The 23375-nt window shown below is 41.4% G+C and overlaps 1 protein-coding gene across 3 annotated transcripts; it reads right to left on the minus strand.

The window, feature by feature from the left end:
- Nucleotides 1-326: 326 nt before the first annotated feature.
- Nucleotides 327-23306, minus strand: SPATA18 (spermatogenesis associated 18). Of its 3 annotated transcripts, XM_052780077.1 has the most exons (13): nucleotides 22899-23306; nucleotides 20510-20615; nucleotides 20285-20400; nucleotides 18650-18768; nucleotides 14461-14556; nucleotides 7173-7307; nucleotides 6265-6502; nucleotides 5089-5247; nucleotides 4339-4514; nucleotides 2297-2420; nucleotides 1878-1946; nucleotides 1059-1104; nucleotides 327-585 (listed from the first exon to the last, which is right to left on the minus strand). In XM_052780077.1, exons 1-13 carry the CDS (start codon nucleotides 22983-22985, stop codon nucleotides 578-580), a joined length of 1479 nt encoding a protein of 492 aa, XP_052636037.1. In that variant the 5' UTR covers nucleotides 22986-23306; the 3' UTR covers nucleotides 327-577. The 3 variants fall into 3 exon arrangements, with proteins under 3 accessions (XP_052636037.1, XP_052636038.1, XP_052636039.1); XM_052780078.1 differs by lacking the exon at nucleotides 1878-1946; XM_052780079.1 differs by lacking the exons at nucleotides 327-585; nucleotides 14461-14556 and having other exon boundaries at nucleotides 734-1104.
- Between the last annotated feature and the right edge of the window lie 69 nt (nucleotides 23307-23375).

A 23375-nucleotide genomic window follows, 5' to 3' on the forward strand; every position in this document is an offset into this window, starting at 1 on the left:
ATTGCTGGAGTACTAGTAGTTTATGATCTTGCAACTTTTGCATTGTAGTTAGAAAATTCAGTTTACCGCAAGGACGTATTTAAAAGGATGCTGTGTGAGACTGGCACATCCTAAGATTATCGCTATTTTTTAAAATTGTAAATAAGCACCAATTAATGAAATTGTTTTCAAGTAACAGCTAACCTCAACATTCTGCAACATTCACCATTTAGGTTATATTAAATATCCTATCAAGATAAACTGCATCGTTTAGTATCTCTCGAAAACATTCTAGATGCAATAATTCTATCTCCCTCTGCAGGATTACAGCATGGGCTCCTCAGTGCTCTGCAAATTTTGCCAAATGAGTATCATTCTGTATTGCATGCACTTTTTTTTTTTTTAAATCAGAAGGGTTGAAGTAGTTTCTAAAATTATAAATTAGCCTTCTATAATTCTAAAAACCCCACTGAACACGAACTCCATTTGGAGTGACAATTGCCATTCACATTATTGCAAGATTTGAGGTATTCTTAAGAGAAAAGGCACCAGCTAAGTTGTTGGATCCGGATGTACTGAGTCACAGGAACATGTCCAGTTAACGCCCTGTTGAAAAAGACACATTTCAGTATAACTATTTTCTTCTAAGCCTCTAAATTCGCTTGTCTTCAAGATGGGCACACACTCACACTGTTTGAAATCCCTCACTTCACCATCTCCACTTAGCTATCTCTTTGGATTTTGAAAGGCATGGAGCCAGCAGGCATGCAGCCAACTGTTTCTTGAATAGGGAAGAGAAGAAGTTTTACTTACTATAGAACTGGCCACAACAAAGGCAACTAGCAGGCAGAACTCATGACAGTGTTCTGAGTAGAGTGAAAAACAAGCTCTCCTCCAAGTCAGAAATTTCAGCCTTTTTCCACACACAGAAAAGAAAGGGGCTACCCATTTTAAAAATAAGACTTGGACGAGTATTTTAGAGTCAAAGACCTTCAGCATGTTAGTTTGTCTCTTTGCTCAGTTGTTCAAGGGCTTAATATGAAAACCATGAGTCATTATGACCTAATATGCCCACTTACTTGGGCTTCCACTCCTCAGTGGTGAAGGACTGCGGCTTCGAGACAACTGCAAGACAAACAGAAAAGGAAACTCAGGTGTGCTAAAGAACTGTACCCAAGAAAGGCACCTGGGGACCTAACAACATCCAGAAAATTTGCACATGTCTATCAGTGCAGCTCCACTGCTACAAAGTCAAATTCAACAACTTTCTAATTTTTCCTTCACACCCTGCACACACAAAGTGAGTCTTACCCAAAGCCTCTCACATTTTCAATATTCATATTTTAAGTTGAGGGCACCTATGTCAACTTAATAAGATGGGCTAACAATTAGAAAAATATACATGATTTTACAGAAATAATTTAAAATGTGTAACTATACCATATGCAGAACTCTGCTAAGGTTTCACATATCTTATTAGTACCACCTCCTGCCTACCCTACACTGAATTTCTGCTCCTTTGAGGCATTAGAGGGTAAATTTAGATTACTAATTCCAGGAGGCAGGGACCATGTGCTGTGTATGTACTGCAAGATAACTATAACACTTCCAGATGATGCAATTAGTTATTCTGAAGGGTACTGAAGCAAGGGGGAGTAGGGGGAAAGCATTCTGAGATCCACAGTTGACACTTCTGAGAATTTAACTATGATCCACTTCTCATAGAGTATCTCCATTGATAATTATACCAGGCAATAACTATCTGTCAGTTCAGCTTCACCTCATTCCAGACCCAGCAAAGGCATTTTTTCCCACATCAGCATTTTAAAAGGTTGCTGACATTCTGAGTTTAAAATACTCAATGCTGTTTATACTACAAGCATTCAGCTGGGGCTTACATGATGAGCTAGAAGAGGACTGGTGCTACGGCTGCGGCTTCTGCTTCTACTTCTACTTCTGCGAGACCACTACAAGAGAAGAGTTTGACAAACCTCTTTTGGGAGAGAGCATTTAATAAAGACAGACTCAGCAAGCAGACTTGCCATGCCGGAGACATGACTTGAGGACAGAGAGTAAACACAGTAAACTTTCTCCTTAGAACAGACTGCCAACAATCATACATCTGCATAATGAATACATTAAGGCAAATGGAACTATTAATCCTAAAAACAGGATGAGGCACTAAAACCTAACTGATATTTGATATACACAACTCCAGCCATATAGGGAACAATCAAGAATTTATCTTTTTCAAATTTTAAAACAGCATTCAAATCTAATTACTTCCCTTAACATATTCCTTAACAAAAGTACATACCAGAGCTCCTCTTTTTGTGACTGCCTCTCCCTTCACAATAACAACATCATTTTCCATCAGAGCAGGCCATACATGATAGGCCACCAAGGCAGCTGTGAAATCAGAGTCGAAACTACGATGGTATCTGTTGAAATACAGAATACAAGAAATGTCTGCCTATAAGTGCCAAAAGATAAATATGATCCTTCAAGTCATCAATACTGATAAAAAGCAGAATACTAGCTATAGCTCATAAACATCTTTCTTGACAACATTTCTGTATCACAAAAGTAAGTATACTTTAAGTGAACCTGTAAAAGAAATACATCTGTAAGACAGACTTAGCAGAATATACTGTCTACTTATACTGAGAGACACCCCAGTAAAGCCATCTCACACTTCAGAAGCCGCTAAGACCATATTCTTGCATAAGCCCCACACAAGCCAGGGTCCTTGAGTCCACTGACAGATTAAATCTCCTGAGCAGCATTTTGGCAGGCATAGCTATCCCATCTTCCTGAAATATCTTGCTAAAAAAACAAGACCCCTGTAAAGGATATTACAGAAATACTCTATCTCAACTATAAAGTTACATCCTAGTACCTTATGAGACATAAGAAGCAATTTTATTAGCAAGATCCTCAGATACTGATAATGAAACAGTGACTTTTTAGCTAAGAAAACATATTTTGAAGGCCTGTATTAACATACCAAATATATATTACCTCCCTAAGTCTGCAATATTAGCTGAATAATACATGTCTGGTTTTGCGAATTCAAACTCAAAACAAATACAAAATAACTGAAATAAAAAACAATAATTCATCTATACATTAGTAATGCATATACAATAGCAATTTATATAAAACAATGCTGTAAACAGAGGCATGAAGCTCTGCATGGAGGAAGGTATAGGGTACAATGAGGTTTGGCCAACCCTTTCTCCAAATTTTGCTCCATCTCTGTGTACCACATATATATGCTATACATGTAAACATATATATGCCACATATTTATCTAGATAGATGGATAAATGTGTATATATATGTCTTCTCCAGCAGCATGTATAAACACATTACACCTGGTTTTTGAAGGCCACACACATGAAGTAGGTGGAGAAAGCGTCCAAGACTATACCATAGCATTGCTGCCTTCTTAATACAGCCAATAGCTTTGGGTGTCAAATAGCTAACTGCCCAGTATTTGGCCAGGATCATTAAGTACTCATGTATGACTTTGCACTCTCCTGTTGAAGAGCTACTTTTATCTTCTCTATTTATCTCCTTGGCTTCTCAAGCTCTTCCCCATCTGGGTTCCATTCTATTTTAAATTATTATTAGAAACCTTCTTATTGGTGTGGCTTTTCTTGCTTTTGAGAGCAATTTTTTTGGAGCTATCAATCCCATTAGTTTTCTCGAAGGCATGGAAGTACCCTACAGTTCTCTGCCAGCTAACAAAGCAGCCAGCCCTGACCCTATGGAAAAAAGAAAAACTATGTTATGGTGTGCATTTTTAAACAAAATTCCCATTTTTAAAAGGCATTTTTCTTTTTGCTCAGCTCTAAACCAGAAGAGATGGAGTGTATCAAGATCCATAAGTCATACAGCAGCCACAGCCTGGAGGTCACAGCACACGTACTGATGATCCTGGTATCAGACACCAACTGCCAGATCTCGGTAAACATGACTTTTACAAAATGGGCCGGAAAGGAGGAACAAAGGTGCACACATTTTATAAACACTGGAGGCAGACAGAGACTAAACAGGGAAAGGAAAGCTGATGATAATTTTCCTCTTAATGGATAAATTAAATATGCTCTAGAGACTGAGGTTTATCCAGAAAATTGTTCTGTTCATTAAAAAAAGCTGTTAACCCTGGCCTACATCCTGGCATTTATACACCATTATAAACCTTAAAGACATACCCAATTCACTACAGACCAGGAATATTTGCCCCATATTAACATTTAGCATCAATCTTAAGCCTTTATATTAATTAGGAAAGAAGTAGACTATACAACCTGATGGATTTTTTTAGTGGTAAGAATCTGTAAGAGTTCTTACTTGGTCTCACTGAAAAGTTCTCCATCAGTACCAAAGGCAACATCAAGAGGAGGAACGAGTGTCTGCATTGAAAAAGCCACACGGCACAACTCTCGAATCAAAGTGCTGATCACAATGAAATCAATTTCTGGTGGAAATGAAATCTTTGGGTTGATGTTCATGGAGCGAATTACTTCCTGAAAAAAAAGCAATTGAGTAATTTGAGCTCATTAACACTTTTATTTAGGGGCAAGTATGGAAATCCCTCCTAAATATGCCTCTCAGCATTCTACATTTAAAAATCATTATAAGAAGCTCCCAGCAATATTGTCTTAGGCTATTCCAGAAAATATTAACTTCAGAAAGAATGCACTGTTATTTTAGAAATAAAGTATGACCTACATCGTTGACATCAATCTTAGGAAGGAGGTGTAGTTTTTCAGTAGAGCACAGAATTTAAGAAAAATATGAAATTTAGCTTACATTTATTTGATTAAGAGAGTTACACTGTATCTTGCCAAAAATATTATTCAGGCAGACAGAGACATTCTAGTCGCAGACAGAGACATTCTAGTCACAGACAAATAAAACAAGGGATTACTGGGCCATACCAAAATATTATTTTGGAAAATAAATTGCTGCAAGACATAACATCCATGCAATAAACTTTTTTCCTTCTTCAGGTAACAGTGCATTTCTAGTTTACACATTCCAAATTTATTAGCTACTGAAATAGATCAACACATCACTTCCTCACTGCCCTTGGCTTACATTGACACTGGCTTGAACGTCATACAGATCCTCATGGCGAACTATATAATCCAGGACAGTGTCTTCAAGTGACTCGGGCCCCGAGTGACCTAGAGACAGAGTGTCTCTTACACGTATTTTGAACTGCCTGTAGGCCGTCTTTGCTGCATGAAAAGACTCCTGCAAACACAAAGAACATCTAGTTAAATCCAGGAGAATGAGATTCATTTTTTATCAATTATCTGAGAGGATGAACTTAACCCAGTATCATCATTGTAAGGAGGAATATAAAACACTGCTGTAAAAGTGAAAGTTAAAAATAGTACTCAACTGGGAAGACTTCTCTGATTAAATCAAGTGTGATTTATTTGCAGAAGATGGGAATGAAAAGCTTCCCACCTAACTTTCTATTTTTATGTAGGATTCTATCACACATCCACGATCAATGGAATCACATTCAAAGATATCAAGAGCAGAATTCAATAATAGATTTTATATGCCACAGTCTAACATGTCAGGCAGGAACACCTCTTGTCTGTTGGGAAGAAAGGCTGACTTGGAGAGTGTAAACTGAATGACAGTTGTGGGAAAAAAGCTTCAGTAACTTAAGTGTGCTTGGGATCACACACATTAAGAGGCACACTGCCTCTCTGATGCAGGTATGTACTACATCAAATTTCTAGAAAAGAAGATTAAGGACAGAAAAACGAAAAAAAATTTCTTCTGACTGAGCTTATAGTAAATATGAGGTATCTAGGTAATTTCAAACCTTAAAACTAGAGAAGCACATAGCTACAGGCAAGAGGGAAGCATGATTTGGAGATATTTTTAGCTTTCTAAAATATAGTATTCCCAAAAGAATTAATCTAAATGAGGCGGTGTTGTTTAGTGCAGGAATCATCTACCTTTCATAGCTATTCAGTCTTCTTATGCACCCCTTTTAGCATCTGTACTGTAGATCATTGACTCTGTTCTAATGTTGGGACAGGACAGTCAGAAAAGGACACTAAACTGAGAGGTCAATGTAAAAATGTGAGGGAAAGAAAGGAAAATCAAAAGGGAAAAAAGTAGAGAAGTTTTCTTCTCCATACTTCACAGAAATGCTGACTTACACACAATTTAATTCAATCCAGCCATAATATTTTATAAAACACTTCTGGCCTTTCTGTAAAACAAGAAATACCATTTTTTTCTTACCACAGCTGCAATGTATATTATCCTCTGCACCATCTCCATGTCACTTATGTATGTCCTCAAAAGGGTCTCTGCATCCAAGCGTTCTTGAGCATAAATGTCACCAAAGCGAGCTACCAGGCAGGCACGACGTGAAGCATTTGTACGCCTGGCTCGGCCAGGTGAGCAGCTCCTCAGGGGAAGTGGACTAGATGACTTGCTCTCACTGTGCCTTGGGGAAGGAGACCGGCTCCGTACAAACCTATGACAGACACGTGAAGAAGCATGAGGTCGCTTCACCATCCTCAGATGCTTTTGCCTAGTGCACAGTTTTGTGTCAATTTAATTATTACCAGGGTAAGGTGAGATTTTGAGCCAACATAATTAAACAAGTAAACCTGCAGCTGGTTAGTCTAATATGAAGGCATTTGTGTCAATACATTTTATGGGCTACAGCCTGAACAATAAAATTAAAGTAATTCCTAAAATGTGTACAGCCAAGCACTTTGTTCTGGGGAAACACACTTTTAACTAGTAATACTTTGGAGATTTGTTCCTCTTTCAGTGCCACTGAAGAGTTGTAAAGTCAAACAAGTGAGAATATAACAACAAGTTCTGCCCTGTAATGATGCAGTATTCAAAGAGGACTTATAAACAAAAAACCTAACCATCTCTTTTTACCCTGTACAGTTGCTCTCAATGTATTTTGTAAAGCTGCTGCCTTTGCTGTTTTGCCAGAAACTTAACACAGCTGCCTGAAATTAAAACATTTGGGCAGTAGGAGAAATCAGTTAAAGAGTTTATATTCCTTCATAACAAAGTACAAAAACTTAGTTTTTCTTTATACTTCAATTTCAAATGAGGAGGGAATTCATGCTACCAAACATGAACAATTTCTCTGATTCAGTGACCTCTCTGAATAATGCCTCTACCTGCTCTGGAGAACAGACTTCTGGGCATCCAGGATAGAAATCTCATCCCGCAGTATTTGAATCTGCTGCTCATAGTCATTCAGACGATCTAACTTCCTCAGGGCGTCCTTCTCTTGGGCACAGGAAGTCTTCAGACTTAACCACACAGAATAAAGTCAGTCACGAGATGTCCTTCTACTAATGCAAACCATCTATCAATTAATCCTCATCATCAAACAAAAAGAACAGAAAAAGAAGAGAAGTATTGAGCAAGATCCTTATGCTGAAATACAGGGAAATCAAGAGTTTAAAAAAAGCATACTCCAAAGCATACTCTTAACTACGCTTTAAAATGTAAAAGTGTACTGTGGCAGGAGACTGGATACACTATACTTTATGTTACAGGAGAGATCACTGGTTAACATTTAGTGTCCTTGCACTAGCTCAGATGATAAGGTGTAAGAAAGAAACTGGTTACCTTCTCATATTTAAGACGTTAACTAAACCAGCTCAGTTTTCTTTCCTACAGTTCAAGACTCTAGGTATTTTCTTATACCAGGTCCTTGGGTTTTCTTCTTTGCTGGAATATATTAGTCAGTCAAAGGATATCACCAATTACGTTATTCAAGTCATATCAAAAGCTAATGATTCCTCTCCTGCTCTCCCCAAGAGAAGCAGTGTTTCTTAAACATTGGCAGACAACCAGTTAAGCAAGTTTATCTTCTGTCCTTTACTCTTACTTAACGCTAGCAAGTATCCCAACATCTCTGCTTTCCTACCTAACACAGGTATTACTGTATTCCTCTTTCCAAAAGAAAAAAAAAAAAAGAAAGAAAAAATGAAAAAAAAGGATGCTTTCTATTTATTTTGGAGGCATTCAGTCTGTTCTTCCTTTTCTTTACTGAAGGACCCTGGTGAGATTTTTGAGGATCTGAATCAATGAAAGCTGTAACACCTATCAATTGCCAAGCTTCCCGTTCTGACTTTTTAAGGAGCAGGCTGACTGAGAGGACCACAGGTAATAAGGCCAGCACATCTGCTAAGAGGAAAGCCTGTCCTTCTAACCTAGGTAGGAAAAGCTGCAGATACTACTACAATCCCATGGAAGTCTTTAGTCAGCTCCTCCAGCAAGGACTTCTAGCAGAGTAGCAGTAAAAGAGGGTTAAAGAGTTCTAACATAAAGAACAACTGGGAAAGGAAAGTAGATTTGGAAAGACAAGTTCTAGAGATAGAAATGAGGGAAAATCACTATGTACCAAGAAAATAAAAGGTGAAAAAAAACCCTATATAATATACAAGATACTAGTCAGGCTTTCCTTAAATTGCCACGATAGACAATGCAGACAGACAATGCAGTGTTAATAACTATCCAACAGAAAGGATAAATAAAAAGTAATCATTTCACTTCTGTATTATTTTCTTTTTGTTATTTACCCCTATTCACATGGGCATTTTTCAGAAGGTTTTAAAGCAATTTTTGATGGTCTTTATCTCACTGCTGTGAGATCCACAAAGCTTCCATCTTTTCATCATGACAGCAGATAATGATTACAAATACAAACAGATGCTTAATTATAGGCCTGCCTTTATCAGGAGAGGGGAAAAAAAAATAACCACAAAAAAAAACCCCAAAAAACCAAAACAGGAGAGCACATGACAGACTGAAACCAGCAGAAATACCTGCACCTTTCATTGTTCATCACAAGTCATATAGCAAGTCACAAACATAAGAGAAGCCACCACTGAAAATGAATGTTTCTTTCTTTGTAAGAAAAACTAAATACAAAAAAGGAAAAAAAAAAATTTTAAGACAGACATATTTATGAATTACCAAAGCTGACTTTTGTAAGCCTTAACACTAATCCTTTCCATGCTAATTAAATCTATGCAGTATTCAGTTTCCCCTGTTTTATTGTTCATTCACTCTAATGAGTGAATTCACTCATTTAGCAGTTCATTCACTCATACTGCTAAATATTAATCTGAAATGAAGAGAGTATTATCATGTTTCTGTTAAGGTTAAAGAGATGTAGATGCTGCAAAAAATATAATGGGAACCAACAAGGCAAAATATAGTTCTTAGAAAAATCAGAACAGTTTTTATAACCCATTTTTATTTTAAGGCTATAACTAGTGTTTTACACTCCACCATCTAACCATTTAAAGATAAAATAGGCATCTTCAACCAGTTTCTCAGGAGAAAATACAATAGCCTTGAGAATTTGTGTCAAGTATCTACTTAATGCTGTTTGGATAAATAAGCCCACTGCTACTCTCCAGTTTCAAACAATTCATTAACGATAAACTCCCTCACAGTTCCCCCAGTCCTTGGGCTAAGCCCGACTCATTCAGTCAGATTGCCTTGAAATTCAAGGCAAGAACAACTGCGCCTATGTAATTTTTGGCCAGATGCCTGTTTAACCTGTTTTTAAGAGCCCTCTGCAACAGTGACACTACAAGGTCTTGAGGTAACTGATTCAAGCTACCATATTGGCTGTTATTAATTACAACCATGTTTGTCAAAATTTCTTCCTGCCAATCTATATAACAGGTCCTCCGTACAGCAGATCAAGAAAGAAAAGTCCTCTTGACCTCATTTACTTCCAAGTGAGTCGTCTGGCTATGTTAAGTTTGATTAGACCTTGGCACAAGTCTAAGCATGGTAGTAGTAAGCTTCCATTTATAACAGTACTAACAGGATTTTGTTCAGTCTGTATATAAAAATAGGTTTTAGTACACTTTATTTTTTGTCTTCCCCTGAAGAACTTTCAATTGCTTTTAAATGTTGATTGTTATTAATTAAAAAAATTTTTATTTTCCTTCAGAATTCTGCAGCAAATAGCTAAATCCTGGTATAATTAATATCTTGATATAACAAAAGCTTATACTGGCTATAGAATTTAATTATATTGAGTCTAGACCACATTTGTTTTAACAGCCCAGGAGACCAAGATGTCTTGCAAAACATGCTTTGATTTAAGTATGTGAGACAGACAGACTATAGACAAAAGGAAGGAGATCAGCTGTTCCAAAAGTCTCAAAAAAACAAGTTTACAGACAAAGGTGCAAAGAACACTCCTGACTAACTGTTCCTTGTGTAAAAAAAAATCCTGCCCTAAGTGTCACAGATTGGTCCTGACCTCACTTTCTCTGCTTTTAGAAGGATTCTGGTTTTGACAGGCAGGTGAAGACTAGGCAATTCTGATTTCACCCAACTAAAAGGGTTCAAATTTTGAAAAGATGACTCACAGAACATTAAAAATATCACCTTTGCTTCAATAAAAAATTGAACGCCCAGGCAGAAGATGCAAATGTAGAGTGCCAACTAAACTGAGAGCTAACATGAACCACAAGTATGTTGAGATTACGGAATTCTTGAATTCATAGGAAGACAGGAATGGTTTATTCTTCTGTCAGTAGTACAAATGGCAACATGTGCTGGTTTCAGCTGGGATAGAGTTAATTCTCTTCATGGTAGTTCGTACGGAGCTATGTTTTGGATTTGTGCTGGAAACAGTGTTGATAATGCCAAGATGTTTTTGTTACTGCTGAGCAGGGCTTACACAGAGCCAAGGCCTCTTCTGCGTCTCACCCCACCCCACCAGCGAGCAGGCTGGGGGGGCACAAGAAGTCGGGAGGGGACACAGCCGGGACAGCTGACCCCAACTGACCAAAGGGATATCCCAGACCATGTGACGTCATGCCCAGCATATAAAGCTGGAGGAAGAAGAAGGAAGGGGGATGTTCAGAGTGATGGTGTTTGTCTTCCCAAGTAACCGTTACACGTGCTGGAGCCCTGCTTTCCTGGAGATGGCTGAACACCTGCCTGCCGATGGGAAGTGGTGAATGAATTCTTTGGTTTGCTTTGCTTGCGTGTGTGGCTTTTGCTTTACCTATTAAACTGTCTTTATCTCAGCCCACGAGTTTTCTCACTTTTACCCTTCTGATTCTCTCCCCCATCCCACTGCGGGGAGGAGTGAGCGAGTGGCTGGTTGGTGCTTAGCTGCCAGCTGAGGTTAAACCATGACAGTCCTCTTTGGCGCCCAACGTGTGGCTCAAAGGGTTCTAGATGATGACAGATTTGATTGGAATGTGCTAGATTGAATTTATAGCTGTTATTGCTGTTTAGCTTTTAATCGACAGGCTCCTGTGCTTGCCACAGGGCATGCTTGCCTTACTGTAAATTAGAGTCTAGTGCTCATTAGTGGCTGCTTTTTGCTCTTGCTGCTTGCTGTAGTGCCATACTGCTGATCATCTTACTCTGCTCTGCCTGGGAACATTTTGATAACAGCAATGGCGATGCACCTGGGCTGGAAGATGGCCGGGGCATCGCTGCTGTTTCTGTGCTGCTGTACTGGACAGGCTTGAACTTCAGTGTGAACTCGAGTCAAAGGGACTGTGACCTGTGGATGAGTCCACGTGGGAGCAAGACACTCCGAAGCATCTGTGGCCATGAATAAGTCCACGCCAGAGCAGGTACCTCTTGAAGTGTCTGTGGCCATGGTTATGTCTGTGCCACCGCAGGTATACCTCTGAAGGGACTGTGGCCCAAGGATAAGTCCACTCCGGAGAAGGTACACCTCGAAGCATCTGTGGCTGTGGATAAGTCCATGCTGCAGCAGGTACACCCTGAAGCACCAGTGGCTGTGCATGAGGTCATGCTGGAGCAGCTGAAAGCGCATGGCCATGGATAAGCCCACAACAGAGGAGGTACACCCCTGGAGGGCCTGCAGCCATGGGCAAGGCCATGCTGGAGCAGGTTTACTTCTGAAGTGACTGTGGCTGTGGGTAAGGCCATGCTGGAGCAGGTCTATCTCTGAAGGCATTGTGGCCCATGGATAAGGCTGGAACAGGTGCACCTCAAAGTGACTGTGGCTGTGGATAAGTCTATGCTGCAGCAGATATACCCCTGAAGAGACTGTGGCTCATAGAGAAGGCTCCACTTGGAGCATGTACACTCCTAAGGGACTGCAGTCTGTGGATAAGTCCAAGCCAGAGCAGGGGCAATGAGAGGAGTTCATTGCAACGTTAAACCCTATGATCTGGTCCAAGGGACCAGGGGTGGAGATTGTAATGGCAATACCTTTGAATTGTTGTAACCTGGGATTTGAGTTGCATGTTATAGGAATTACTATAGTAGGAACGACCTGAACCAATGGAGGACAAGCCTTACAAGAAGCAGTGCAAGTGCAGCAGTGACCTGACTTGAGCTGGCTTTGGTGCCCAGTAACTCCACACAACACACCACCTCTCCTGTCCTGAGTGACCACCATAACAGATGGAGCCCAAAGTCATGGACTAAATGAACTCAATGGACATTTTGTGGATGTTTGTGGACATTTTGAAGACATTTTATAGGGGTGGTCCACAGATTAAGGGAATGATATCTGTGTATTATATCAAAGGATGGGAAGGGGGGTGGTGGTGGTGGTGGTTAATGAGGTTGTATTGGATAGTGTGGGACCTGAGCATGACGTAAATGGTATGGAATAAAAGGTGGAGAATGTGCTGGTTTCAGCTGGAATAGGGTTAATTCTCTTCATAGTAGTTTGTATGGAGCTATGTTTTGGATTTGTGCTGGAAACAGTGTTGATAATGTCAAGATGTTTTCGTTACTGCTGAGCAGTGCTTACACAGAGCCAAGGCCTCTTCTGCTTCTCACCCCACCCCACCAGCGAGCAGGCTGGGGGGGCACAAGAAGTCGGGAGGGGACACAGCCGGGACAGCTGACCCCAACTGACCAAAGGGATATCCCAGACCATTTGATGTCATGCTCAGCATATAAAGCTGGAGGAAGAAGAAGGAAGGGGGGGACATTTGGAGTGATAGTGTGTGTCTTCCCAAGTAACTGTTACAGAGTTATCGCTTACACCGATACAACATGAATTTCTGTCCAGTCTGCATTAAGACCTACACATGGGAATTGTGAGATCCTTTATTCCCTACTAATAGTTTTAATCAGGAAGACAGCAGTCAGGTTATATCTAAGAATCAAGGAGTTATATGAGCTACTTTTCACCCAACAAATCAAAAGAGCCCATCTTATGGGAATATGATTTTATACTCCACGTAGCCATCCAAAAAATTAAAATCCAAAGTGATCAACACTTGCTAGGAAAGTCCATGGACAAAATCTGACAATCAACATCATTTTAGAAGCAATGATAAATATCCAGATATGAACAAGTAATATTCAACTTGATATTGGAAGTAGAAACTCTAGTGGCCTAAGGTTTTTTTGTTTGCTTATCTTCATCAGGAGTAGCTCATCCTCTCAATTGCCCTAAAAGGAAAGATAAACTCATGGACAGTTATATCCTTTCCTACAGTGTAAGCAGCAAAGTCAAGTTTCCTCCATTTTAAAGAGCAGCAATGTTATTTAACTGAAAGGCTGCAAGCATTTATTTAACAAGTATGACTATATTTCTGTTGTTGAAATGTCAGTTATCACAAGAATTCAAACGCTGTTGGAATTAATTTCAACTACCTTTGTGTTCTTCTCCAATAATATAACACACACACACAAAAAAAAAAACCCCAAAACTCAACAAAAACAGCAACAAAAACCCCACCAAAAACCCACCACCCAAAAAAGACATGGGCTACATTTCATAAGAGTGAAGAATTATTACTGCTTCTAGAACTGCTCGTAGGTCAAGCCATAAAAGGAAATTAGTTTTAAGGACCCCTATATTGAAATGGAAGGGTAGGTCCCCCAGCTGCACCCTTACTGATACAGATTAACTTCCCAGATGTGACCAACACACTTAGAAACTCAAAAAACATTTTTAAAACAGAGACGTCAGCATTACCAATAGCCATTACTTCTGTGCAGATAGGCAAAAGGATTTGGCAAAAATGGTCTAAAAGAAAAAGCCATATAAAGAACTTTATCTTAAGATAGAGAGACTGAAGTATCTCTTATTTAACACACACGCTACTTCCAAGAGCATCATAGCAAATTGCAAACAATGGTTTTCAGCTATATTCAGAATATGGTTCTCTCCTATTTAACTTCATCTACAAGATTCAAATACTATCAAGCTGCTAGTTTCAAAGTAATCCTTCTTCTATCCTAAAGAAAAAAGGATAGAAGTTCAGCCATAAGAGCTCTCACATGGATCTACTTATGTTAATTCTCTCTATGTAACACCAAGAAACAAAGCTACGGGATGTTAAGGAGCTAGACCTATTTTTTCCTATAGCATAGGACAGTACAGAATAAACAGAACCCACTCAGGTAAATGACAGACTGTTTCTCTGCATGCTGACTTCTGCCACAAATACCCCAAGATTCAATTTTTCTTACGCTGCTTTTAGCTGAACAATTTCATCTGCTGCTGCCAAAAGAGTAGTGGCTGATTTGGTCTTTGTGTCTTCAAGAGCCAACTGGGTTTTTGCCAGACTGCAAGAAAAATTAATAAAATAACCTTCATGGTAAAGGCAGAGATTCTACCAGAGAATTTAATATGACAAACTGACTGTTTAAGCAGACCAAGTCCATACCAATTTAACATATGAAAACAATCACAGTGGGCTTTTGTGCAGACTATCAGCACACAAATAGCTTATAAAAAGTCATATCTGACTATGCAATAACAGAATTATTTTGCTATGATCCATTATTTTTCATTAAGACTCAGTTCCAGTTTCTCCATCTATTTCAACAACTTACAGCATTCAGAGTGACTTCACTGTCCATAGAAGGGCTATCTTGGCACATGAATTCTCTTTCTCCTGCACCTGTCCCATCTGCCAATAACTACACAATCATGACTCCATACTGCACCACCTCGAAAGGATCAGTTCTGAAACTTTCACGCATGACTTCATCACTGCTTGAATTACCTCCTCCCAACCCTTCTTCTTCCAGACTTCTACCTTTGCAAACCACAGCAAACACCTCTCTGACCTGACTGCACAGAGAAATGCAACTCGCAAAACTGTACAAAAGCTTTACCACTGATTTCCCACTTCTCACAGGAGCTAGCCCAAAATGACTTTTTCTTGTACTGCAAACTGCCACACACTCACTCCAATCTGTATCGGCGCATAACTTTCCTTGTCCTCACCTTGACCATCCAACACTTTTCTCCAGCTCATCAAATAATCTCTTTCTATCCACACAGGAGCACAGGATGAAATGCCTCACCCCTAAACCAATCTTTATATATACCTGAATGGTTGAGTTTGGGAGGGACCTCTGGAGGTCTTCTGCTCCAACTCCCCCTGCTCAAGCAGAGCCATTTAGAGCTGTTTGCCCAGGACCGTGTCCAAACAGCTTTTTAATATTTCCAAGGATGGAAACTTCACAACCTCCCTGGGCAACCTGTGCCACTGCTCAGTCACCCTCACAGTAAAAAAGGGTTTCCTGATGTTCAAAAGGAACCTCCTGTGTTTCAGTCTGTGCCCACTGACTCTGGTGCTGTCGCTGGGCACCACTGGAAAAATCCTGGCTCTGTCTTCTTTACACCCTCCCTTCAGGTATATACGTTAATAAGATCCACCAATCTCCCACAACCGTTCTCTATAGTTAGAAATAACAACAGAGAACAACTTCTTTGCTTATTAAACCTTTCAGGCTGGAATTATTTTGCAAGATTACCTAATTCTGGCAAACCATTTGAAATACCAAGAACAAAAAACCTCTCTCTTCTTCCAAACTTTGTGGGGTCCTTCTCTGTCCCACCTTGTCACTTTTGATATTTAATGTATACTGCGAGATCACAAGATTTTTTTGTCCTCTTATCTTCTTTTCAGGGGGATGCACTGATCTTTAACTCACTCAGAGTTGGCTGAGAGACTTTTTTGATAATGAACAATTAGAATGCTTGCACTCATCCAAAATGAGACATGAGAGATACTAATATGCATTGGTGAATAAGGGAAGAGCAACCGATGTCATTTCCCTTGCCTTCTGTAAGGCCTTTGACACGGTCCCACACAACATCCTTGATTCTAAATTGGAGAGATGTGGATTTGATGGATAAGGAATTGGCTGGATGGCTGTGCCCAGGGTTGCAGTCAACAGCTCAACATCTAAATGGAGATCAGTGACAAGCAGTGTCCCTCAGGGGTCTGTATTGCGGCTAGTACTGTTCAATATCTTTATTAACGACATTGACAGCGGGATTGAATGCACCCTTGGCAAGTTTGTGGATGACTCCAAGCTGAGTGGTGCAGTTGATATTCTTGAGGGAACAGATGCCATCCAGAGCGACCTTGACAGGCTTGAGGAGTGGGCCCATGTGAATCTCTTGAAGTTCAACAAGGCCGAGTGCAAGGTGATACACCTGGGTTGGGGCAATCACCAGCATCAGTACAGCCTGGGGGAAAAAATGGATTAAGAGCAGCCCTGTGGAGAAGGACTTGGAGATAGTGGTAGATGAAAAACTAGAAATGAGCTGGCAATGTGCATTTACAGGCCAAAAAGCCAACCGTATCCTGGGCTACATCAAAAGAAGCATGGCCAGCAAGTCAAGGGAGGTGATTCTCCCCCTCTACTCCCCTTTCATGAGACCCCACCTGGAGTACTGCATCCAGCTCTGGGGTCTCCAGCACAAGAAAGACATGGACCTGTTAGAACAGGTCCAGAGGAGGGCCACAAAAATGATCAGAGGGTTGGAACACCTCTCCTATGAAGAAAGGTTGAGAGAGTTGGGATTGTTTAGCTTGGAGAAGAGGCTTCAGGGAGACCTTATTCCAGCCTTTCAATACTTAAAGGGGGCTTATAAGAAAGATGGGGAGATGTCCTGGCTTCAGCTGGGATAGAGTTAATTTTCTTTCTAGTAGCTGGTACAGTGCTATGCTTTGGATTCAGTATGAGAAGAATGTTGATAACACACTGATGTTTTCAGTTGTTGCTAAGTAGTGTTTAGACTAAGTCAAGGATTTTTCAGCTTCTGATGCCCAGCCAGCAAGAAGGCTGGAGGGGCACAAGAAGTTGGGAGGGGACACAGCCAGGACAGCTGAGCCAAACTGGCCAAAGGAATATTCCATACCATGCAACGTCATGCCTAGTACATAAACTGGGGGGAGTTGGCCTGGGGGGATCACTGCTTGGGAACTAACTGGGCATCGGTCGGCAAGTGGTGAGCAATTGCATTGTGCATCATTGTTTTGTATATTCCAGTCCTTTTATTATTATTGTCATTTTATTATTGTTGTTATCATTATTAGTTTCTTCCTTTCTGTTCTATTAAACTCATCTCAACCCATGAGTTTTACTTTTTTTTTTTTTTCCTCCCCAATTCTCTCCCCCATCACACTGGGTGGGGGGGAGTGAGTGAGCAGCCGCATGGTGTTTAGTTACCAGCTGGGGTTAAACCATGACAGGAAAGACTTTAATTTTTTTTTTCCCTACTGACAGGACAAGGGGTAATGGTTTTAAACTAAAAAAGAGATGATTTACATTGGATATAAGGAAGAAATTATTTATGATGAGGGTGGTGGGATGCTGGAACAGGTTGCCCTGAGAAGTTGTGGGTGTACCATCCCTGGAAGTGTTCAAGGTCAGGTTGAATGGGTTTTTGAGCAACCTAATCTAGTGGAAGATGTCCCTTCCAACAGCAGAAGCATTGGACTAGATGATCTTTGACTATCCATTCCAACCCAAACCATTCTGTGATTCTACAATTCTATGAAAGCAGGAGATATCTGCAAAATTAGGATACAGGATGAAATATTCTATTGAACCTCTTTCCTCTAATCTAGCTAATACAGTTTGCACTTCTGAGCACTTGATATTCTTGGAATCACTTAGTAAGAGCATTAAATTATATCACTTCTTGTACTGACCAAAGGACTGTGAGCATTCATTGTTCTCATGCTAATAGGATGAATGAGAAAGCCTCTGTCGCTTGGAGCTACCTCTGAAATGGCCCTTGAACTGGCACTAACTGCACAAATTTGTTTCTGAAGCAATTAAATCATTTTGAGACTACAGTGCTCCACAAAATATGTTTTATGCAACTGGACAAAAATTGTTCAGTCCTAGTCACTTATTTGAAAATCTGTCTCTCTTTCTTCCTCCATCTTACCACAGGGGGTTTTGATCTTCTTAGATGTTCAAATACTGATTACATACCGTAACTAATTATGACATGTTGTAGGTCCTTCAATAAGTGTTGCACTATAGCTACTCAATTTGTTTTTATCAAGGTTTGCTCAGCATGCAACAGTTCATTGACTATAATTCCACAGGGATGGTCATGCATTATACAAACCCCTTTTATCTAGAATACTGGCATGTTTTCCAACTCCTCTGTCAGAAGTAAAACCTACCAAGACAATTTATGAATGTGGGTATGACTGTATCATTTGTACCCCACTTTGGGCACACATGGACAATCCAGAGCCTAAATGTATTTTGAAGCTCTGATTTTAAGCCCGAAATGAAACATTTTACAAATCTCCATCAGTATTTAGATGGCGAGAGAAAAATATGGCTTGTTGAAAAACAAAAAACAAACAGAAAGAATCACAGTTAATTCCCCTACTCTTGTTGCACATGGCTGAGCTGTAGACGAGTTGAAGTCAGTTCTTCCTGCAGCTCTTGCAGTTGAAAAGTCTGATTGCTGGCCAGCTCTCTCAGCTGCCTCTCTTTCTCAATTGAATCCTATAGTGAAACACAAAATCACACTGCTTGAATGTTCTACCTTACAGAATCCTTCAGCAATGTAGTATAGCATTATTAGCAGATGTATTTCTAAACATTTCAGTAAAGCTAATTTCTAAAGTAACGGAAAACAAAAGCAATTGCATACCTTCTAGAGACATAGGCAATACCTTCCAGGCACACAAAACAAAGACTCAATTATATTAAGAAAAATACACACTTCATTTATACCTCATGATAGAGAATATGGAAGGTCTGCATATGCAGATTTACCACCTGTATACACAACATCTGAACAAAGTGTTCCTGAAGATGTGTTGCATGGGTTTTTTTCCAGTCAGTCATCTTCTGACTGACTATATCACCAACTCAAGTGAAGTTTTGGGGAATTCACGTACACAAAATAACAGAAAAAGTTATTAGAACAGAGGAGGCAACTATTGTCATTCCAGAAAGCACGCTAATACACATGCAGCTCTGTTTTTAACAACCTATAGATTTGCCAGATACTACCGGAATTAAATAAGTAATTGTGCAGCAGTTACATTAAATTTTGAATGTCACATGCAATGACAAATCCATAACTGGTGCACCAGGTGTAGTGTCATTTAATAACATCATTATTTTACATTTTGGGTTTTTCTGGCAGAACCCTACTCCTGCAATACACTAGAATCTGACTTTTAAGGGATATCAGTTTTCATTTGTCCTTATTTTAATTGTCAAAGATTTTGACAGAAGAGGTGTAAAAATAAGAAGTCAGAGAACATGGAGGCGTCACTGTCAAATCTCAAGATCTTCAATATTTTCCCCTAATTTGCATCAACCAACACTCTTATTTTGTTTCAAAGCACAAAGCCACAGCAGATCTGTCTTTTCTGCCAAACTGTTAGTACTACAACCCCTTCAGTAAATATCAAATACATACTAACTCCAAACATCACGTCAGGTGCGTGGTGGTATCATGATGGACATGAGCACTTTGTTTCCACCCCTTCTGGGGATATTACAATGCTGAGATACTAAACAAAGATCTTTTTCTTCAAAAAAATAAAAGGAGCTCCCAGACAAACACATGGAGTTTATACACACCTTCAGCTTACACATGTATTTTCACATAGCGTTAGGTTTTACTAATAGAGATATGGCATAAATACTTCTATGATGTCTCTGCAAATGCAAATGCAGCATAATTCTTTACCTAGAAAAGGAAAGCTGTACAAGAACATAGCTTCTCTAACAAAGCAAATTCCTCCATATTGTCATTCATTGTTGTGAAACAGCATAAGCCCTAGAACGCCAAAAGTAACTTTAACAACCTCTTCGATTTCCCTTTCAAAGGAAACATGAGATGAGACAGAGAAATAGCATAGTTGTCTCCATGAGCAACTACGGACATATTTCATTAACCAAAATCAGGGAGTTAATAATCTATTATTAACAGAAAGTCATTAAAGCTCTCCTGCAGCTATAAATTCACACTATTTTATTCCCTTAAAATAAGTTTCCTACATACCTGAGTGAGAGAGAGGTTGGTTTCGAAGAGCCTTCCTGAAGTAGCACACGAAAAACAAGTCCCTAGCCATGGCAGGAGACGAGTTTTTATTGTTTCCACACCTGCATAATGCCCACCTAAGAAAATACATACATTAAGAAATTGAGAACAGTTACAGAAAGAGCCAGAGCTTGAAAAGATGACACATGTGAAATGTGTTAGTAATAAGGCAAGGCACTGATTTACCTTCTCGAGATGTTTCATTGAGGATTGTGAAGAGCTGCCCTTGAATCTCAGAGTTCAATTCTATTATTTCACAGCATCGGTTCAGATTCTGATCACAGGAATTAATCTGTAAATTATTGTGTATTAATACATCTGCCTGGGCTTTCTTACTTAAAATTATTCCTGTTATGATCATGATGTTCCCCCCCCCTATAATTACATCTTCACAACCTTTTCTTACTGCGTCCACTAGAATACTCATCTTTAAAGGTTCACATTAATAGGCAAACAAACAAGACATCAGGACTTCTATCACCCAGTTAATTCACTACTTGAGAAAACTTACTCCTTTCCCCATTTATAAAGAAGATGCATCCACAAATATCTCCAAAAGAAGAACCATAATAATTGTGGATCTCTTAAAACCTTTCAGCACAGAGTTTTTAAAATAATAAGATAAGAGATTGTTGGATGAAAAAACGTATTAGTCCAAAATCTGATTTTCCATATTAGCTGAAATAATACATATAAGGCTATTATCTTGCTTTGTCAACAGCCACATGAGTCCTCCATGCAATTTCATCTGATTTTTAAGAGTTACCAACTGAAACAAATACTACTAAAGAATGAGCAAAATCCAGCATTATGCCTAGGAAACAACAGAACAGCAAACCTACACCACTTTCAGCAAATGCAATTCTGAAAAGGAGTTGATGGGGTTAATCTGTCCAGGATCCTACTGCACCTGTCAGGAGAACACATACTTTGTACCTGCTTCCTTAATCTTTATCTGTAACCTGTGTATCATCTTTAACATAGATCACCCTCTAGGTCTTCAGGCTTTAATGGCTCCATACGGTTTTTACAAGCTTCCAAAGCAGCTAAAACTCCCAACCCATGCCCCTGTCAGCTTGCACTTTGACTGCTGCAACATGCTTTCCTCTGGCCTCAAGGAGCACAGTCTCACCACGCTAACCTCCACCAGAATACCACTGCAAAGGGCAGTTTTCCAGCTCATTACACTGACATGACACCCGTGGTGCTTCCATCTGCCGGCTCCTCCTTTTCTGCAATGGCAGCCTGAAACTGCTCCTCTTCACTTCCCAAGACCTCAGAGACTACCCCCACCTCACTATTATGGGGAGTTCAGCTCCCACTATTGCTCAGCCCTCCTGAGGTCTACCTCCACCATCCATCTGCAAGATTTTAAAATGCATGCCCCTGTTCTTCCTCCTCTGGTGTCCTCTGTGGAAGCTTTACCAGCTACCTTCAAACTCCTCCTTAAAACTGTCCTTTGCCATGAATCCTGCCGAAAGTTACACTGGCTATTAATACGCTGTAACTCCTACATACCACGAAGTAAAAAAAGAACTGACTTCCCTTGAAAAGGCTGCATCTCTGCTCAGCACCTCTTCTCACCAACCATAGCACATGGTAGATGGTTATAGGCTCATGACCACATCAACTATCAGTGTCCTGAAGCTAATGAAACCTGGGGACACAGGAGTGAGAACTCTGTCAAGATTTTCCGCTGAGGAAATTCGTAATTGTCAAATTTCAAGTCCCTTCATCTCACCTGTCCCTAATTTTACACTTTCTCTACTTCTTCCAGTGTTTTGCCTCCTCAACCTCCTGTTACCTCTTACTCCTCCATGCATCCCATTACATCCATCTGCAGCCTTCTCCTCACCCATACCCGAAACTCCTTCCTCACACCTGCTTCCCCCCTTCCAAAGCCCTTCTGCAGCTGTGCTGTCTTGCAGCAGCCTCTCAGCTCTAACAGGTTTCCCACCCAGAAGAGCTGGGAAGCTGGATAACTCTGTTCTCACTTTCAGCGTCCTTTTTTCTCGGTTTTCCTGACCGTTGCCAGGCCACAGGCGATTCCTTCTGAGCACACCCTCGCCCGTGGTCCTTCCATCTGCCCGTCTTTTACCACAAAACTCTTTTCTGATCCAGACTCAGTCCTTACAGCTCAAATAACCACGTTTAACCTCCAGTCCTCACTTTCAGCAAACCCTGCCACAGGCAGAAAAGAAACCAGCCGGAGCTGCGAGTGCTACAGGCACCGGGTGTTAAAATTGTGATAACCGGGCGCCTGTGCGGGTCAACGTCCCAAACCGAACCCCAAGCGGCGGCCGCTACCTGCTCCCCACGGCCGGCTGCCCGTTTCGGTTGCACCGGGCTAAGGGCACCCGCGCTCCCTCCCGGGCGGGGGTGGGGGCCGCCGCCGCTCCGCGTCCCGCCGTCGCCGCGGAAACCGCCGCAGGGCCCGGGCACCGCGGCAACGGCACCGCTGCCGGCGGCCTCCCGCCCCCTCGGGGCCCGCGGGGTGAGGCGGGCCGCCCTCCGTACAGGCCCCCAGCAGACGCGGATCCCCCCCCCCCCAACCCCGCGGGCGGCCGCGGCCCACCTCGTAGTCCCGGTACCAGCTCTCCAGCTTCTCCTGCAGCACCCGGCCGCTCTCCGCGCCGACCAGCCTTCTCAAGCCGTCGGCCATGGCCGGATGTCAGCTCGCTCCCGGGGTTGGGGTGGAATGGGATGGGCTGGGATGGTTCCCCCGTCCCGTCCCGTCCCTCCGGGAGCCCTCCGCGGGCGGGGGGCGAAAGCTGGTACCGCCGGCCCGGGCCCGCTGCTCTGGGCGGCCCCGCGTTCGCGCCGCTTTTATAATCGCGATTGTTAACGTGGGCCGGGCCCGGCGCGGCGGCGGATGCCTTGGCGACGCAGGCAGGGCGCGCCTCGGTTGTGGTAACGCGGCGGCCGTCCCCGGGGCTGCCCGCCGCCCCACGGCCCGGCCCGGCCCGGCGGGGAGCGGGGCGGGGACGGGACGGGACAGGACGGGACGGGGGACACGGGACACGGGACACCCCCTCGGCCGCCAGGTGGCGCC

This window comes from Harpia harpyja, chromosome 2 (assembly GCF_026419915.1).
Source record: "Harpia harpyja isolate bHarHar1 chromosome 2, bHarHar1 primary haplotype, whole genome shotgun sequence".
In the NCBI taxonomy this organism is placed as follows: Eukaryota; Metazoa; Chordata; class Aves; order Accipitriformes; family Accipitridae; genus Harpia; species Harpia harpyja.

Excerpts from the sequence above, each read along its gene's own strand:
- SPATA18 (XM_052780077.1), bottom strand. The coding sequence starts at position 22,985 with ATGGCCGACGGCTTGAGAAGGCTGGTCGGCGCGGAGAGCGGCCGGGTG. Across the intron at positions 5,248-6,264 it reads TAATATACATTGCAGCTGTG|GAGTCTTTTCATGCAGCAAA; the intron begins GTAAGAAAAAAA and ends TTGTGTTTGCAG. Across the intron at positions 4,515-5,088 it reads ACGTTCAAGCCAGTGTCAAT|GAAGTAATTCGCTCCATGAA; the intron begins GTAAGCCAAGGG and ends CTTTTTTTTCAG.